The sequence below is a fragment of the Macaca fascicularis genome, chromosome 12 (assembly GCF_037993035.2).
Source record: "Macaca fascicularis isolate 582-1 chromosome 12, T2T-MFA8v1.1".
In the NCBI taxonomy this organism is placed as follows: domain Eukaryota; kingdom Metazoa; phylum Chordata; class Mammalia; order Primates; family Cercopithecidae; genus Macaca; species Macaca fascicularis.
The window spans coordinates 53,995,315-54,011,785 of record NC_088386.1 but is presented as its reverse complement, the minus strand read 5'-3'; the positions used below and the strand labels follow the sequence as shown (position 1 = coordinate 54,011,785).

Below are 16,471 nucleotides of genomic sequence, written 5' to 3'. Positions count from 1 at the left end.
ATTGCATCCAGGTTATGGAAGGCAAGAATAGATTAGGGGTATGTGCCATCAGAGCAGGGACAAAATCTTGACTTTGTAAAAGCCCCAGTATTTCTTCAGGCTTAGACATGACTTACTAGAGCTACATTTTCAATGAAATATTGCTGGAAGCATTTAAAAGCTTGAAAATACAATCTTGTCAGTAGAGATGCTCCCCCAATTCCCCAAAAGATGTGTGACATCATTTCAAAATACAGTCAGTCTGCTGTCACCAGTATGTTGGATTAGAGGGGGCAAAGTCTGCCCAAGTAGAAGCAGCCCAAGTTTGGTGTGGTCCTATAGTCAAGATTCAGGGACCACCACTTCACTTTAGAAACAAAAAAGATTCACATTGGAACAAATCTGTTTTGGCTATTAATTTTGTGCAGAATTGACTTAATAGAAAGGAAAAAAGTATTGGGTGTAAATTATAGCATACATGTCTTGAGAAAACTTTTTTCTGAGATAGAGTCTTGCTTGGTCATCCAGGCTGGAGTACAGAAGTGCGATCCTAGCTCATTGCACTCCTTGAACTCCTTGGCGCAAGCTATTCTCCTGCCTCAGTCTTCCAAGTGGCTGGAACTACAGGCACTTGGTGATTTGGAGTAGGTGGGACTACAGGGATGTGTCACCATGCCCAGCTAAATATATATATGTATATATAGTCTCAAACTCCTGGCTTCAAGAGATCCTGTTGCCTCAGCCTCCCAAAGTATTGAGATTACAGGTATGAGCCACTGGGCCTCGCTGAGGAAACTTCTGGGTTTTCCTTTGGATAGCTCCTCCCCACCAGTATACTGTCTTGAGGGGAGGGGCTTTTGACTTTCTCCCTCACCTCTCCTAGATAATATGAATGTGAATTTGATATTCATTAGTATATTTGTGTTTAGTTTCATGAAAACCAACATTTTTAACAAACATGTACTCAACAAGTACTGAACACGAACTAGCACCAGAGTCCATTCTAATCTCTGAAATACAGTGGAAAACATGTTTGGACTTTATATACTGAAGTGGGACAGTCCAGAAAATGGAGGTCAGGCACGGTGGCTCACATATGTAATCCCAGCACTCTAGGAGGCTGAGGTGGGAACATCACTTAAGGTTAGGAGTTTGAGACCAGCCTAGCAACAGGTGAAACCCTGTCTCTACTAAAAACACAAAACTTAGCTGGGCATGGCGGTAGGTGCCTGTAATCTCAGCTACTCGGAAGGCTGAGGCAGAAGAATTACTTGAACCCAGGAGGCGGAGCTTGCAGTGAGCCGAGATCATGCCACTGCACTCCAGCCTGGGCAACAGAGTGAGACTCCGTCTAAAAAAAAAAAAAAGGAAAGAAAAGAAAATGGGGTATTTTACATACTTGTGTGTAACTTCCTTCTCTTAGTTAACATACTTTGCGGAATTCCCTCCGAGGCAACAGGTAAAGATATATGTGAACAATCTCTTAATGAGATTCCTGAATATATTCTGTAAAGCTATCTGGAAAGAGTTGGATTTGCAGGATTATTTTAGGATGACACAACTCATATCTCCATGAGTCCAGACAGATATTGACCTTTTCCATCAGCTTCTGAGACATCTTGACCGCATAAGGCTGAGGCACATGACCGAACTTCTGCCTCACCCTTTGGCTAGAATCCTTACTGTGGGGCCAAGTCTTAGCCTGAGCCGTCCATCTATGAGTATTCCTCAGTCTGGATCCATGTCCCTCATAAGTGGCCCCAGGCTAGAACATGTGTTTCCACTACCGTTCTACATATCATCTCAAGGATAACAACTGGAGAATGTTTACTGAACATTTACTCTTAGCAGGATTGGAACCATTACCCTCATTTTACAAATAAGGACACAGGAGGCTCCACTCAAAGTAACCTGCTCTAAGTCACACAACTTAGCAGGTATGCAGGTGGGAGTTCTTGCTTTTAACTCCTGTTCTATGATATCCTTCTGGATCTGTGGTCATACTAAACATTCCATTTATTTTTTAGGCAAGACAATCCAGTTTCTCAACCATAATTCATTTGACAAGTTTTCCACATCTTGCAACCTATAAAAACTTACTTGTTTTCTTTCTGTCAACCTTAGCCTATGGTGACCTTTTGTTATTATTATTTTTGTGATAATAAAAATGCCATTTTTCATATCTTTTATTCTAAATTACCATTTTATTTTGTGGCTTTAGAATTTTTATGAAATACTCTATGCTTTTCATAAGCAATTTGCAAAATACAGGGGGAAACTTATCCAAAGACATCTATTCAACATTTAGGAGTATCTCCTTCTATTTTATTAGTGAGTGCATATGTGTTTGGATACACACATGAATGTGTATTTCTATAGCAAAACTGGATCATTCCATAACCGTTTTTAAGACCTTTACTACAGATCATTACTTTCAAAATGGTTGTGCCACTGTACTCACACCAATACCACATGAAATTGCCCTGCCCACATCAGTACACCCACACTATTTTATCTTTAATTTTGTTGTGGCCAGTGTGAAAAGCAGATATATTCTCAGTATATTAATGTCTATTTCTGTGATTACTAGTGAGGTAGACCATTATTTCACGTGCATATTAGTTATTAATGTTTCTTTTCACAAGTGTTAGTTGATGGCAAGTACTCCCTTTTCATTAGGTGGTCACAGTTTTGCCTTACTGATTTGTAAGTAAGGCAAATCAGTACTGATTTATTCCGCACAGACTGCATTCATTTATTCACTCATTTGATAAGTACCTGCCAAACCCCTGCTGTTTACTTCCTCCTTTGCTTAGGACACAATTCTTATCCTGTGTAGCCAAAAACACCTTTGAAAATTGCCTTACAAGACTTTTTCAAGTGAGTACATATTTTAACATAACTAAGATCCCATTACCAATACTGATATTTTAAGCACAATTAAAACAGTACTCATGGGTCCAAGAAAGATGATAACATGTACAGGAATCTGATCTCAGCTTAAACATTAGGGTTTTTCTTTGCAAATGCAATAAGCCAACAACCTATGACATAAGTTATTACACAAAGTCTATCAATCTGAACTACTTGAAAGAGAACATGGCTTACGGATCATGAGAAGCAGGAAAGCAGAGGACTTCAAAATGTAATTGACTAATACCCAATAATCCTTGACTCTTGGTTTGGAACCTTAACTAAGAGAAGATCCACTAGTAATTACATACTATGAATTTCTAATTTTTGAGTCTTAAATTTAATTCCTCCCTAAAGAGAACAAATCCTTAATTATCAAAAAGGGTAAACAGGGGGAAAAAAGTGAACACATTTCATGAATCCTTGAATGTCTGAGAGTATCTTTGCAATCCTTCACATATTAAAGACAATTGAGCTGGGTATAAATTCTTGGATTACAAGCACTTTCCCTCAAAACTCTATACACATTGCTCTAATCTTCTCTGGAATTTAGTGTTTCACTGAAGCCTGATTTTATCTTTTGTAGATAAACCATTTCTTTTATCTGAATTGCAAAGGTTTTTCTTCCTTCCCTTTGTAAATATGACATTTTATAAAAGTAATTTCGAGACTGGTCTTTGGTGCCTGGAATACGATGATTGCTTTAAATCTATACACGCAGAGCTTTATTTTCTGCTCATAAAAATTGTTTTTAAAGTATACTTAAGTACTGCTTCTCTTCTAACTACTCTAAAATCCTTCTCAAGAAAACCCATAATGTTTTCATTAGATCTACTTTCTATGGCCTCCATGTCTAGCAGAATTTATTACAACATTTTCATTCTTTTCTTCCATATTCCAGGACAAGATCTCACATGCTTGTCACCATCTATGTTCAGTTTTCCTCTGTATGCATTCTTCTCATTAATGACTTCACTGCAGATTTTAATTGTTTAGTATGCATATCTGGCATAAGACTACCCGGATATGAATCTCATATTCCCTATTTATTAATTATATAAGTTTGAGCAAGTTACTTAACTTTCCTGAGCTTAGTTTCCCAATCTGTAAATAGTGGTAATGATGATACTGACCTGTATAATTAGGGTTTTTAATTACAAGCACCAGAAAACACTCTGGGTAATTCAAGAATAAAAATATTTACTGAAAGGATATTGTACAGTTCAAGACTATATATTGCTCCACTAGTTGAAAAAGGTAGGAAAACACATAGAACAAAGAAACTGAGATGAGATGTTCAGTGGCCAAAATAACCTGAAAGACTTTTTACTACATTAACTCCAAAATTTGTGATAAGGAACATAGAAGATCTTCCACTTATAGAATTAAGTACAATGCTACAATGCCTGGTACATAGTAAGTATTCAATAAATGTTAGCTGTTACTCTCCTATTGGATTTCTATTCCATAGAGATCACTGATTCTTATATCTTACTCACAATTATAATTTTTTTAGATTTGTCATTTGTTTCCTGTTGTGGCAGCAGCAGCAGCAGCAGTAGTAACAGTGGTAGTGGTGGTGGTGGTAGTAGTAGTAGTAAGGAGAACAGAGACAGCAATCTAGCTGCATCAAAAAGCAGCAGGCCCAGTAAAGCAATGAAGGGTCTTTGTTCGCACAATGGCAGACCTGCCAGAGATGATCCATTTTTTGCATTTCTGATCTACTGGTTTTAAACTAAGAAGAGCACTCTCCAACTCTGACAAGGTTTTCAGTGGGAAACTGAAGTTTTATCCAGGGTTAAAAAGTTTGCTTTTTTAAAAAAATTGTTCAACTAGATAAATTATTCCACATCAATAAAACAGATTTGCCCAATTTGTAGTGCAGATCAAATGAGCTAAGTGCAACAGCATTCTGTTCAGTACCCATAAATACACAAATATTTTTCACAGTCGTACCTACAGACCTTCAAATCTTCTACTCAATCAGCTTAGAATGTCAACAGCAGCAATCACTAAGATATATTTTTTCACATAATAGTTTAATATGAATTTGCTTTTCACTATTCTTTGCTAACTGAAATAAAATCAAAATCTTGCTGTTAAGAGCTTACATTATAGAAAAATAATATTACTTATCTTATTAAGGAACAAATGAGAAAGTGGGACAATGGGAAAACTCCAGTAAGCATCGTCCCTTCCAACAATCCTAGACTTAAACCAAGGAATATATAAGGCAGCTAAGCTTATGAATGAAAAACGGTGTTACTTGACTCTTCAGTTGGGCATAAAGGGCTTACTTTAAAAATAACTAATAGAAGTATTTTCAAAAGAAGAGAAATCATGGCTTATGTTGACTTTGTGATGGAAAGGTATTTCTAAAGGAATATCAGAATACAGAAATACTACATATGAATGAAATAGTAAGAGTTATTAATTCTGCCAGAATAGTTTATTAGAAGGCCATAGGCAGTGGTTAAGACTTTAATCTTGGTTTAGACTCTAATAATGATTTGGGGAAATTTTTTAAATGAGATATATGCCTATTAGGGTAGATGATAACTCACGATAAACATTTCACTGATGCCACATTGCTTTATAGGAGTTTTCATAAGAAAAAGACTATAAGTTAAAATACTAAACAGTTTATAAATTGAAATGCTTTGAACTCCAATTTTTAAAGGAAAATTAAATTTTCTTTCAAGAGCCACACAGACTGAAATTCTAAGTATACTTTTAATTTATGATAGCTATTTTCATATTTGAAATATAACTATATAGAATATAATTGCATAGTATATTATTTCTCTTTAAGTTTCAATAATGTGTTATTTCAATTTGCTTGCAGACTGTTTCCACTTTGTGTAACTCCTACATTATTAAGGTTTGGGTATATAAAAACTCTTAAGATTCTATAAGCTAAAACATAGATTTGTCTTTGAACTACTTGAAAAGAACTTTACATTTTAAATGATCTTTCTTAGGAATGCCTGAAATAAAATAACCATAACCCAAATTACTTTGCTGAGGTACAAGCAGATCTCATCACTTTGGGAACAATACATTCGTAAAATATAAACAGATGAAGTAAGACCATATGGACACATTTTTGCAAATTAACAAAAATGGCAATTTAGAAATTGGGAGCCCTTAAACATGAAGATAGGCACTAGATAGGCTATGTTTTGGAACAGCTATGGAATAACTTTAGGGTTATACCTGAAGGGAAAAATATGTTTCTGAAATATTTTTCTCTCCAGAAGTGATTCTAAAGAGAAAAACGATCATGCAAAGCAGAGAATTCAATGCTGAATAATCCTCTCATCCATTTAATCTCACCAACTCAGCAGTCACTCATTTCAAATTTAACAGCATAAAGTTTGCATGTACAGGGGGAAATTATTCCATATATTCATAATTTAACTCTGAAAAGAAACTGTAAACTGGATTATTCAACTGAAAAGGAATTTACAATTTTAAACGTGCAGTCACGGTTGGCTTTAAGTGTTAACAAAGGAAAAATATTCTATCACTTTCAATGTAAACGAAACAATGCTAATTCAATGGTAAAAATTAAGCAAAAATATTCCATTTTCAAATGTAATGGTAATTCAGTGGTAAAAATTAAAGCTAAAAATGTGTAAGTTAACAAACTTACATAAAATTGACATAATACATATAGATAGCCTGTTTAAATTAAAAGGGGGCAAAAGTACAAACATTCTTGTCTCTTACGGATCAATTAATGAATATTCATAATGTGTCAATTACTCTATATTGAAGTATAAATATGGTTTGTGCCTCTGCATTACTCTGAGAGTAGAAACTATATGAAATAGATCATCTTTATATGTCTGCTTATCCCCCTCAACCCATTCCTTGACAAAGTACTTTGCTCAGAGTAGTCTTTGAATAAACAATTCTTAATTAATTAAAAGGAAGCTTAATCTAAGTATGGAGGCCCTGTAAACATGTTTACATTTTTAGTTCATTAATAAATATTTTGGGCACCTACTATGTTTTCCATGTTTGCATGTGTGATCCAGTTATGTGTGAACAGCCACAGGGAGTCTGTTCAAATTCATAGAATTTAATAGTCTTCCAAACAAACCCTTCAGTGTCAATACAACCTAAAATGATGCTTCCAATGAAATCAAAGAGAACAAATACTAAGTTATTCTGAATATACAGTTGAAGACATGTAAGACTGGAAGCTTTGCTACCAGGTCCATCTGATCATTCATCAGACTACTGGAAAATGTAGACAGCTAGCCAAATGCATATGCTTGTTATTAGCTACCTCTTGGCAGTCTAATTTTTTAATGTTGAGAAGGACAACTTCTTTGGGAAGTGGGGAGTACTCAAATACTGAATAAACCTGTTGGCCATACTCTGTAGTATTCTTTAATCACAGGGACGCTTGAGGTGGAGGACACCTTGTATCGTTAACAAAATGAAGGGAAATGTTAAATTCTGACCATGGTACATGCAACTTAAGAGGACTGATCTCCTGAGAGCCATTTTAGAGTTCAGACTTCTTGAATACAAGTCAACCAGTGTCACAAGAGCTTTGCCATTTGTCCTCATTTTGAACCTCATTTCTACAATATTATGGATATAAAGCTGTAAAATTTGATGATCCTACAAAAACCACTGAGATCCAATCTTACCTTGGGTTAGATGCTGCAGCTCAGAAACTTCACTATAGGTTATACACAGTAACAACAACTGCCAGGATAATGTAGTTACCAATTGGAAAAATAACTAAGTTGCCAATGGGAAAAGTCAGAAGTTTCAGGCATTGTACTTACACAGCACATTCTAGTTAAGTGACAAACTATGCTTGTTTACAGCTGAAATAAAAATTCTCTTCTGCATGTGGCTGAGGTGTGTCAAAGAGGACTATTTCATTGTAAATAAGCAAAATGGCCAAACAAAAGGAAGTTACAAAGGCAGGTGTGTAACAGTTGAGTTGTTTCAGTTCCAGAGGAATAAAGTAAATAATTGTACTGGAATTTGTTCACTTCTGGGCATTTTGCCATACAGGAAGGGTGTGTAATTACTGAAGCTAAGATATCTATGTAAAAATGAAGTAACATCAATAGGACACAGCTGGGCTTCAGATTTTCTTATTTTATCTTCAAAAAATTAAGGATCTCTGGCTCTCATTTCACTCTTTGATATTTAAATATTGCTTAAGTTAATACGGACATACTGAAGATAGAATGGTTATTTTCAAAAAAGCCAGAAAATATCTTGAAAGTGGTATTCTCTTTAAGAGCCACACAAATGAGGAACATTGCAATTTTCACTCATCAAAGATAACAAAAGCAGCACACACAGTATCTAATTTGAGACCTCACCAGAGTAAAAAGAGTGCATATAAAATTAGCATATTTTACCAAATCTATTCTTTGCTTACCAGTTCATACTATCTGGATTGGCTTCAACCTTAAATTCTAAGCTTCGGAAATCATTAACCAAAAATAAAAGAATGTGGTTTGTGGGCCAGGCACAGTGGCTCATGCCTGTAATCCCAGCACTTTGGGAGGCCAAGGTGGGCAGATCACCTGAGGTCAGGAGTTTGAGACCAGCCTGGCCAACATGGAGATACCCGTCTCTTCCAAAAATACAAAAATTAACCGAGTGTGGTGGCATACACCTGTAATCTCAGATACTCATGGGAGGCTGAGGCAGAAGAATTGCTTGAACCCAAGAGGAGGAGGCTGCAGTGAGCCAAGATTGTACCACTGCACTCCAGCCTGGGTGACAGAGCGAGAGTCTATCTCAAAAAAAAAAAAAAAAAAAAAAAAAAAAGAAGTGGCTAAAGAGCCTGAAAATATGGCCAAGTTCAAATAGAGATCTCAATTATTCAAGCAAATTTATGACAGAAGATGAAAGACTCTAATGAATATTACATGTGCAATTCTACAAAACCAGAAATCAACTTGCACCCTACATAGAACTGTGAAAGACACTTGCAAATCCTAGCCATGATTGGCCATACTGTCTTTTTTAAAGAGTGTTTCTAAAACCAAGAGATCACATCGGAACCATTATAAAACTACAATGTATTCTACCAATTGATAATAATACCCCGCACATGGTGCTTGGCTTGCTGCTTCCTTGTGCCTGTGAGTGAGCATTCTGACACATCTAAGTAAGTCGCAGAGGGCAGCAGCAAGGCTCTTGATGAGCAGCAAATGGTTTATCAAATTCCAATTCCCCTGCATCCAAGGATGTGCTGTGCATTTCAGTGACAAATCAATCAGTTTAATCTAAAGTTTTCACAGGAAGAGGCAGGATCCTTTGAGGGCACCACATTTTTCTTTCTTTCTTTTTTTGGAGACAGGTTCTCGCTCTGTCACCCAGGCTGGAGTGCAGTGGCATGATGACAGCTTACTGTAGCCTTGACCTCCCAGACTCAAGTGATTCTCCTGAGTAGCTGGGACCATGGGCGCACACTACCACTCCTGGCCAATTTTTTGTATTTTTTGTAGAGACGGGGTTTTTGTCATGTTGCCCGGGCTGGTCTTGAACTCCTGAGCTCAAGCCATCTGCTCACCTCAGCCTCCCAAAGTGCTAGGATTACAGACACGAACCACCATGCCCAGCGCTGTATTTCTTTATCTAGTTATTACATGTAAGAGATTATGCTAGGCAGTAACCAGTATCAAGTTTGTCAGATATTTTTGAAAACTATTAGGAGATTCCTCCTTTCCTACATCTGTATTCATCATGGACTCCTGGATTCTTATTAGGAGTTGAGTTGAGCAGTAGAACCTGCTAAAGGATGATCCTAATTACAGTCAACTGGTGGCTGAAGTTCTGACATTTCCTGTAATTTCAGAATCATGTCCAGGAATCACATCACCTTGTTATTCCTGTGGATTGACTTCTCTTAAAGCATATTTCTTAACATTTCTTTAGTAGTTGCCTCACCCGATATACATAACACTGGTGGATATTTTGTGACATCACCAAGATAACCACATCCTTTTATTCCCTAAACTTAACTTTCAACTAAATTGGACAGATGGGAAATGAAAGTTATGACACTTATGTCATTTTTTGACCATAGATACAAAATAAAATTTTATTTTGCACTATGAAGAGATAGGATTTAAATCCTGTATCAATATGGATATAGTGCAATTCAAATTGTCTTAAGAAGAATGTTCAGCTGAGTGACAAGTTTTCTAGGTGCTGTGAGACTCTCTTGCTCGCAATATTTCTGTGAATGTGGCTATAGGTTTTGTTGTCTTAATAAAACTGCAAATTGGTGACAAAGTAATCGACAGTAAGTATTATCTATTCATTCCCTGCTCAAACAACCATTTATTGCAGGTCTAATATATCCATGGTGTTGGGAGAGGAGCAACCTGTAACACAGGTATAAAACAATGCATAAAACATGGCTCTATCCTTAGGTAGCTGATTATATAAATCCAAAAAAGCATACTATTAAGAGTCATGACAGTGGCATAAAGTGCTAAAAGAGATCAGGAGAGAGATTTGACTTCAGGCTGGGTATGTTTCATGAAAGAGGCAGCGTTTGAACAGAAGTAGCAAGGATTCTTTCTGTCAAGGAGCGAGGATTTTTCTGTACCTTCGCGGGTACACATCCACATGACTGACATCACTATGAGAGGTTATCACTTCTCAAAAGACATTGTAAATTCTAACATTATGCCAAAGAACAAGGAACAGCTAGCTTCTGGCACTGGAGGATTCTAGGGAAAGCATAGCCCAGTGAAGAAAGAGTTCATTGTTTTATGACACTGAATGCCCAATTTCAGATATTTAATAGACTAATGGTTTGTTAACAAGACTGCTATTGGTTGCTTGCCATTTCCCTTCCTACCAATTACCATGAATTGCCCAAGGGGAGTATGTGTGAGGTATTTTACTGGCTTAGATGTACTTTACTGAAGAACCCAGACTTTTCCTCTCAAAATTCAGGTGAATTTTATAAGATACTACTTTGCAATTCCTTAACCAAGTGCCTTGACATTATGTTTGGGGTTGCAATAAATTAGCATGTTCATAAAATTTATTTTTATATGCTCTTTCTCATAACATATATAAAAAACTATATGTTTATGTATAGTTTTTGTGAGATCAATATGAAGTTTTTAAAGTTTAGTGTCTGCATAAGTAAACTACTGTCACAGCATAAACATTGCTCAACATTCAAAGTTTGTCTTCTGCTATCAATGTCCAAAAAAACGGCTCACTGAATCTTTAGTATGGTTACAAGTAGAACCACTAGCTCCTCCTAAGAGGAGCCTTTTCTTCTTATGCAGAAATGATAATGACAATTGTAATGTTACCCCTTACTAAGGGCCAGGTACTGTTGTAAGCATTTTACCTAGGTTAATTTAAGGTCCTCACTATTATTATCTGCATCTTATAAATAAGCAAACTGGGAAACGAAAGGTTAAGAAATCTTTCCAAGATCACATGACCGGTCAGCAGAGAAAACAGAATGGAAACCTACTCCATGTACCCAGTTGCACTGCTAGGGTCCCTTCCTTTTGTGACCTAAGGAAACACCATTCCTAAGACACGGCTGCCACGAAACAAGGACTGTTATTTGAGATCACACAGTGGATACCATTATGGCATGGCAGTGAGGCTTTTTTAAAAAATAATAATTATGGGCCAGGTACAGTGGCTCATACTTATAATCTTCACACTTTAGAGAGGCTGAGGTAGGAGGATTGCATGAGGCCAAGAGTTAAAGACCAGTCTGGGCAAGATAGTGAGACCCTATCTCTACAAAAAAAAATTAAAAACTAAAAATTAGCCAGGCATGGTAGTACATGCCTGTAGTCCTAGCTACTAGGGAGGCTGAGGTGAAAGGATTGCTTGAGCCCAGGAGTTTGAAGCTGCAGTGAGCTAAGAAGGTGACACTGTACTCCATCCTGGGCAACACAGCAAGACCCCATCTCTAAAAAGTAATAATAATTATGCATCCCATCTAAGAATATTGCTCTTTTGGGAATATTGCTCTTTTGGATATAAAACATGACCAACATTTATTGTAACTGCATGTAACAGTGGGCTAAGAGTGTCACACTCTGACCAGTAAATTTTAAAATCAAACATATAAGGTGAATGGTAATTAGTTTTCTTACTTGGATCTAACTTTCCTGTGCTCTATCCCATTGGGTAGATGACAGGAAGTGACATATTTCAGGAGGGTCTTAAGAAATTTTTACTCCAACTATATTTTGCCTGGTGCCACAAAAATTGCAGGGGAGCTATTTAAAACCAGGAGAGTATCTTGAAAAAAGACACAGATGTGGTATCGTGGGTTAAACAACTGAAATGCTAAGTACTTAAAATTTTTAAAAGAAATTATGTACGAAACTGCAAATATATATTAATGAACTCCAATTTCTCACAACAGGAATAGAACCAAAGACCAGAGTATAGCATCCCACTAACTAATTATATATAATAATTGTTTTAATGAATAGGATAAATACATTTTTGGCTGCCTTGAGAAGCTAGAACTCTTCTTAGCATTTCCCATAAAATACTTATTTAGAACACTATTTACTGCCAGAAGATAAAATTTTGAAGTCATTTGAGGCCATCAAGGAATTCTAGTGTCAAAATCTTAACACGTTTCCTTATTTTCTTACATATAGGGTATATGGTCTCAAGGTACAAACAGAACGTTACCATTGCTATGTTTACTGCACACAGCTAATAGTTTTAAGTCATTTCTAAACATTCTGATAAATTTACCACATTTCACCAAAACACAGTATATACTAAGAGCCCCAAATAAATCTGAGGCTTCTCACCCTTAGCAGCTCTGTGGGTCAAATCTTGACAACTATGAAGTGCTATCGAAGAGTCCTTTTTTCTCCCCTAAAGATAATAGAAGCTTAGACGTCTATTCTATAGTTTGGTGGAAGATGAAAATTGTACTGACTATATCTTGTACCTTTTCAAACTCTTTGTGGAAAGTTTAAAAACTTCAAATTTCATTGAGGAATAAAAAAATTATTTTGACATCTTGTTACTAGAATAAACTGAAATAATTTTTCTTGAAAACATAGTTCTAACGTCAGACATGTGTCACGGTTATAGAGCAATCTTTCATGCCACATTCCAAGTTACAGCAAATAGTACAACAATAAGGTAATAAATGTTTCCTCAATCTTCGTCATCATTAGTCATCTGAGTTACTGATACTGACTTTTAAAGGAATATCCCAGCAAATACAACATTACCTATCTTGAGAAAAAAAATCCAGTGGCTTAATTATAAGATTTTTTTTAAAAAAACTTAATCTTAGATTATTTCAACAAAATAACCCTCACAGGGGACATATAATGTTTTTTGGAGAGAAGAAGCAGGAAAAAAAACAAAAAACAAAAAACAAAAAACTATCCCTGGAGCTTTAAATTTACATTTACCTTATTAAGCTTTTAAATCTTAAGAAATTAAAATTGCAGAATTCTAATTTCTCTAAGCACAACAGATAAGACCTAATATAGAAGGTTACTTGAGTTTGAAGGATAAAGAGTATTAATGCCTTAAAAAAATCAACATAAACATGACATTGAAGCAAACTGGCACAGTTCGACAAGTTTTAGAACATTAGCTCACAAAATGAATATACTTAAATTTAGACAAACACACAAATATAGCCTTTATCCAAAAATCACAGAGACAACCCTATATACTACCTATGTTAAAATGTTCAAAATACCTAATGCTATTACAGGCCTCAGGTTGCCAGAGTCCTGATAGAAAAGTCAGCACTGAGAACTATGCTTCACACAGCTTTGCGTGCATGCACACACTCTGCAATGTGGGAGAGACAGACACCGATCACCATCGAGATTGTCCTTACTTGCAGACGCACAAGTATCCTGCATGTTCCGATTCTGACTGGCACCTGGAGCAGCTCTACATGCCAGTCATCCCAATGTACTCAGGGATGTAAACACCTTATAATTAGAAAACGTGAAGGCGTCAAGGACGTTAGACAAATTTAAAACATATCCAAAGATTAATTTTTTAAAGGCATTAAAGAAATAACTCATTGCAAATTTCAATACGAGGATGTACCTGCTCCTTCACGGATGCTAGAATAGTGGTGGCTGTGGTCTCGGGTTCCATGCCTGGGCCAGTGGAGGCAGCTTCCTGGCGGGTCTGTGGTTGCCCCTCCTCCACCAATGAGGCCTGCTCAGGAGCTGGCATTCCTCCTGCAATCAAGCAGGCAAAGGGTTAACACTTTCTTCTGGGCTCCCTTGCAGGAACCGAGGATTTACAGATGGTTCCTAGCAACTACAGTAGACTATAGTCTACACACCATGATCAAAAGCTTGTTAAATTGCTAAATTTTCTAAATGGTAACCAATAAGTAAATATGACTAACTTATCAAGAAATTAAATAATAAACATTCTAGATTGCTATAGGGGTCTGTTTTCAAAGTAACATGCACACAATAAGACATCTACAAATGTTAACTGACATGAGAAGAATGTTTTACCAATCGCAGAAGAGGTTTTTGTAACAGAAAAGAAAAAAAGAGTTTAAAACCTAAAGAAGTCTTAAAAATAAAAGTCTGCTTATTTTAAAGAAATATAATATATTAATAACTAGCAACAAGTTCATCCTTGGTGGAGTCTTACAGCTAGCTTGGTTTCTTTAGAAGAATCTGATTATTCAAAGATAACAATGACTAGGAATGTGATGTTGAAAAGAAAATCTATTTTTTAGGCCCATAGCTTATGACAGAAGAATAGGTTCTTGGCAGGAGCTAGAGTGCCTTTCCTAAGACAACACATAGTGAGAGCAGTGTGTTTGTCAAGAGACTTACTGACCTGATATGGACTTTCTACAATTTTGGAAAACAGGGGGAATCGATGGTTAGCGTAAAGTGCTATTAAAATTTTAATAACTCATTTACATGTCAGTTTCTCTGTTTTCTTGTGAGTACAGTCTTTATCATACCACGAAACTAGTCAAGTACCTGGCATATTAAATGGTATTCAATTAATGTTCACTAAAATAAATGAATACATGAATGAAGGATGATATATTTTCATTGTCTCATTCCAGTCATTAGGTAAATTCTGCCAAGTCCTAAGATGTCCGAGAGACCCTATCTGTTTAGATGTGTCACATCGTATATTCAAATACGGACATCTGAGACTATAAACATTTTCCTCAACATTCTTCAGTTTTCTCTCGCAAATTACTCTACTATTATATATTTCAATTTAATCAATTAACTTCCACGGTCTTCAATTCTATAGTTGATCTGGGACTTGTTTCCCCATTCCCTCAAATTTCAGTATCAGTCTTCTGTTTCCAAAATAATAATCCGTAAGTAAAAGGGGAAATTACATGCCCTTTGAGCTCCCATCTTCTTCCCTACTCTCCTGGCTTCCATGTTAGTGGAGAGGGTCTAAGTTTCATGTTTCTGCTGGTGGTATTTTTATTCTTGTCATAGTAATAGGCATAAATGGACAGTGGATCTGATTAGTTTATCTGTGCATTTCCCCCGACACCAGCCTCATGAGTTCTCATGCCTGCTCCATCTAGCAAGTGAATTCTCAATCTCCCATTTTCACGGTGCATAAGGCCTAGATAGACTTTGAACTGCAGGATCTTCTCAGGTATGAATAGAAGGATCCTGAGACATGGAGATGAGTAGGATGAAAACCTAAGTGTCCTGGGTGGGGCGGGAGGGGGGGGGAGTTCTACCTCACTACCTCACCGATAAAAATGGCTAGTTCTTTATACAATGTAATAATTTTATGACAATCTATATTTTTTAGTGTATGTGGAATGTTTATTGAGATGTAAAACAAAATATTATCAACTGAATAAAATTTTCTTTCTCTATCAAGTGCTCATTAAAGAGAAGACATAAGCTCTATAAAGGAAAAAAATGCTACACAAAGATCCTAGATTAGCATTTAAGGCAAGTAAAGATATAAAAGTATTCTAGCCATTGAAAAATTACACACCTTAAAATAAGCAGATGGTTGCAAAGAACAAAAATGTTACTATGCAACAGTGAAACAAATAATGCCAAGAACCAAAAATTTTAAATGTCAAGAGTATAATATCATGAAACAACCACTGTGTAAGAAGAAAAAGAAAACGAAAAATTCAGTGAACAAAGAGAATTTGAGAAAAGGAGAAACAGAAATGTAATTGGGGAAGTAATTATTTATTAATATAGAAGGAGTCTTACTATTAAAAAGACCTAGAATTATATTATGGTATTACATCACTGTGAGGATATCATACTTAATTTCACAATACTTATCTTGCTGACCCTGCTTCCCAGGACCAATAAGCCCAGAGGAGCATTTTCTGAGTACCACTCTCCCAGGGACACTGACCATTAGGGGGCTCATCACCTAGCTGATGCAGCAACATAGGATCAAGGCAAAGTACAGCAAGATGTAAATGAAAAGTAGTAATGCTAAAGTCAAGAGGAGGAGGGTCAGAGACCTTGTAACTGTATAAAAGAAAGTAATATAATGCTGAGAAGCTTGGCAGGAGAGGAGATTTTCATAGACATGGATGATATCTATT

General features: G+C 36.2%; 1 protein-coding gene across 42 annotated transcripts in view; it reads right to left on the bottom strand.

Annotated features, from left to right (window-relative positions):
* PKP4 (plakophilin 4) overlaps positions 1-16,471 on the bottom strand; it is a 229,419-nt gene that overhangs the window by 143,214 nt on the left and 69,734 nt on the right. For 30 of the 42 annotated variants that reach the window (XM_065525510.1, XM_065525520.2, XM_065525519.1 and 27 more), the window contains exon 2: positions 13,984-14,120. In XM_065525510.1, coding sequence (XP_065381582.1) covers positions 13,984-14,115 — 132 coding nt within the window. In that variant the 5' untranslated portion in view covers positions 14,116-14,120. Of the gene's footprint in view, positions 1-13,765; positions 13,863-13,983; positions 14,121-16,471 lie in introns of those variants that run through there. The other 12 variants (XM_074009165.1, XM_074009157.1, XM_074009164.1 and 9 more) reach the window with 3 other exon arrangements.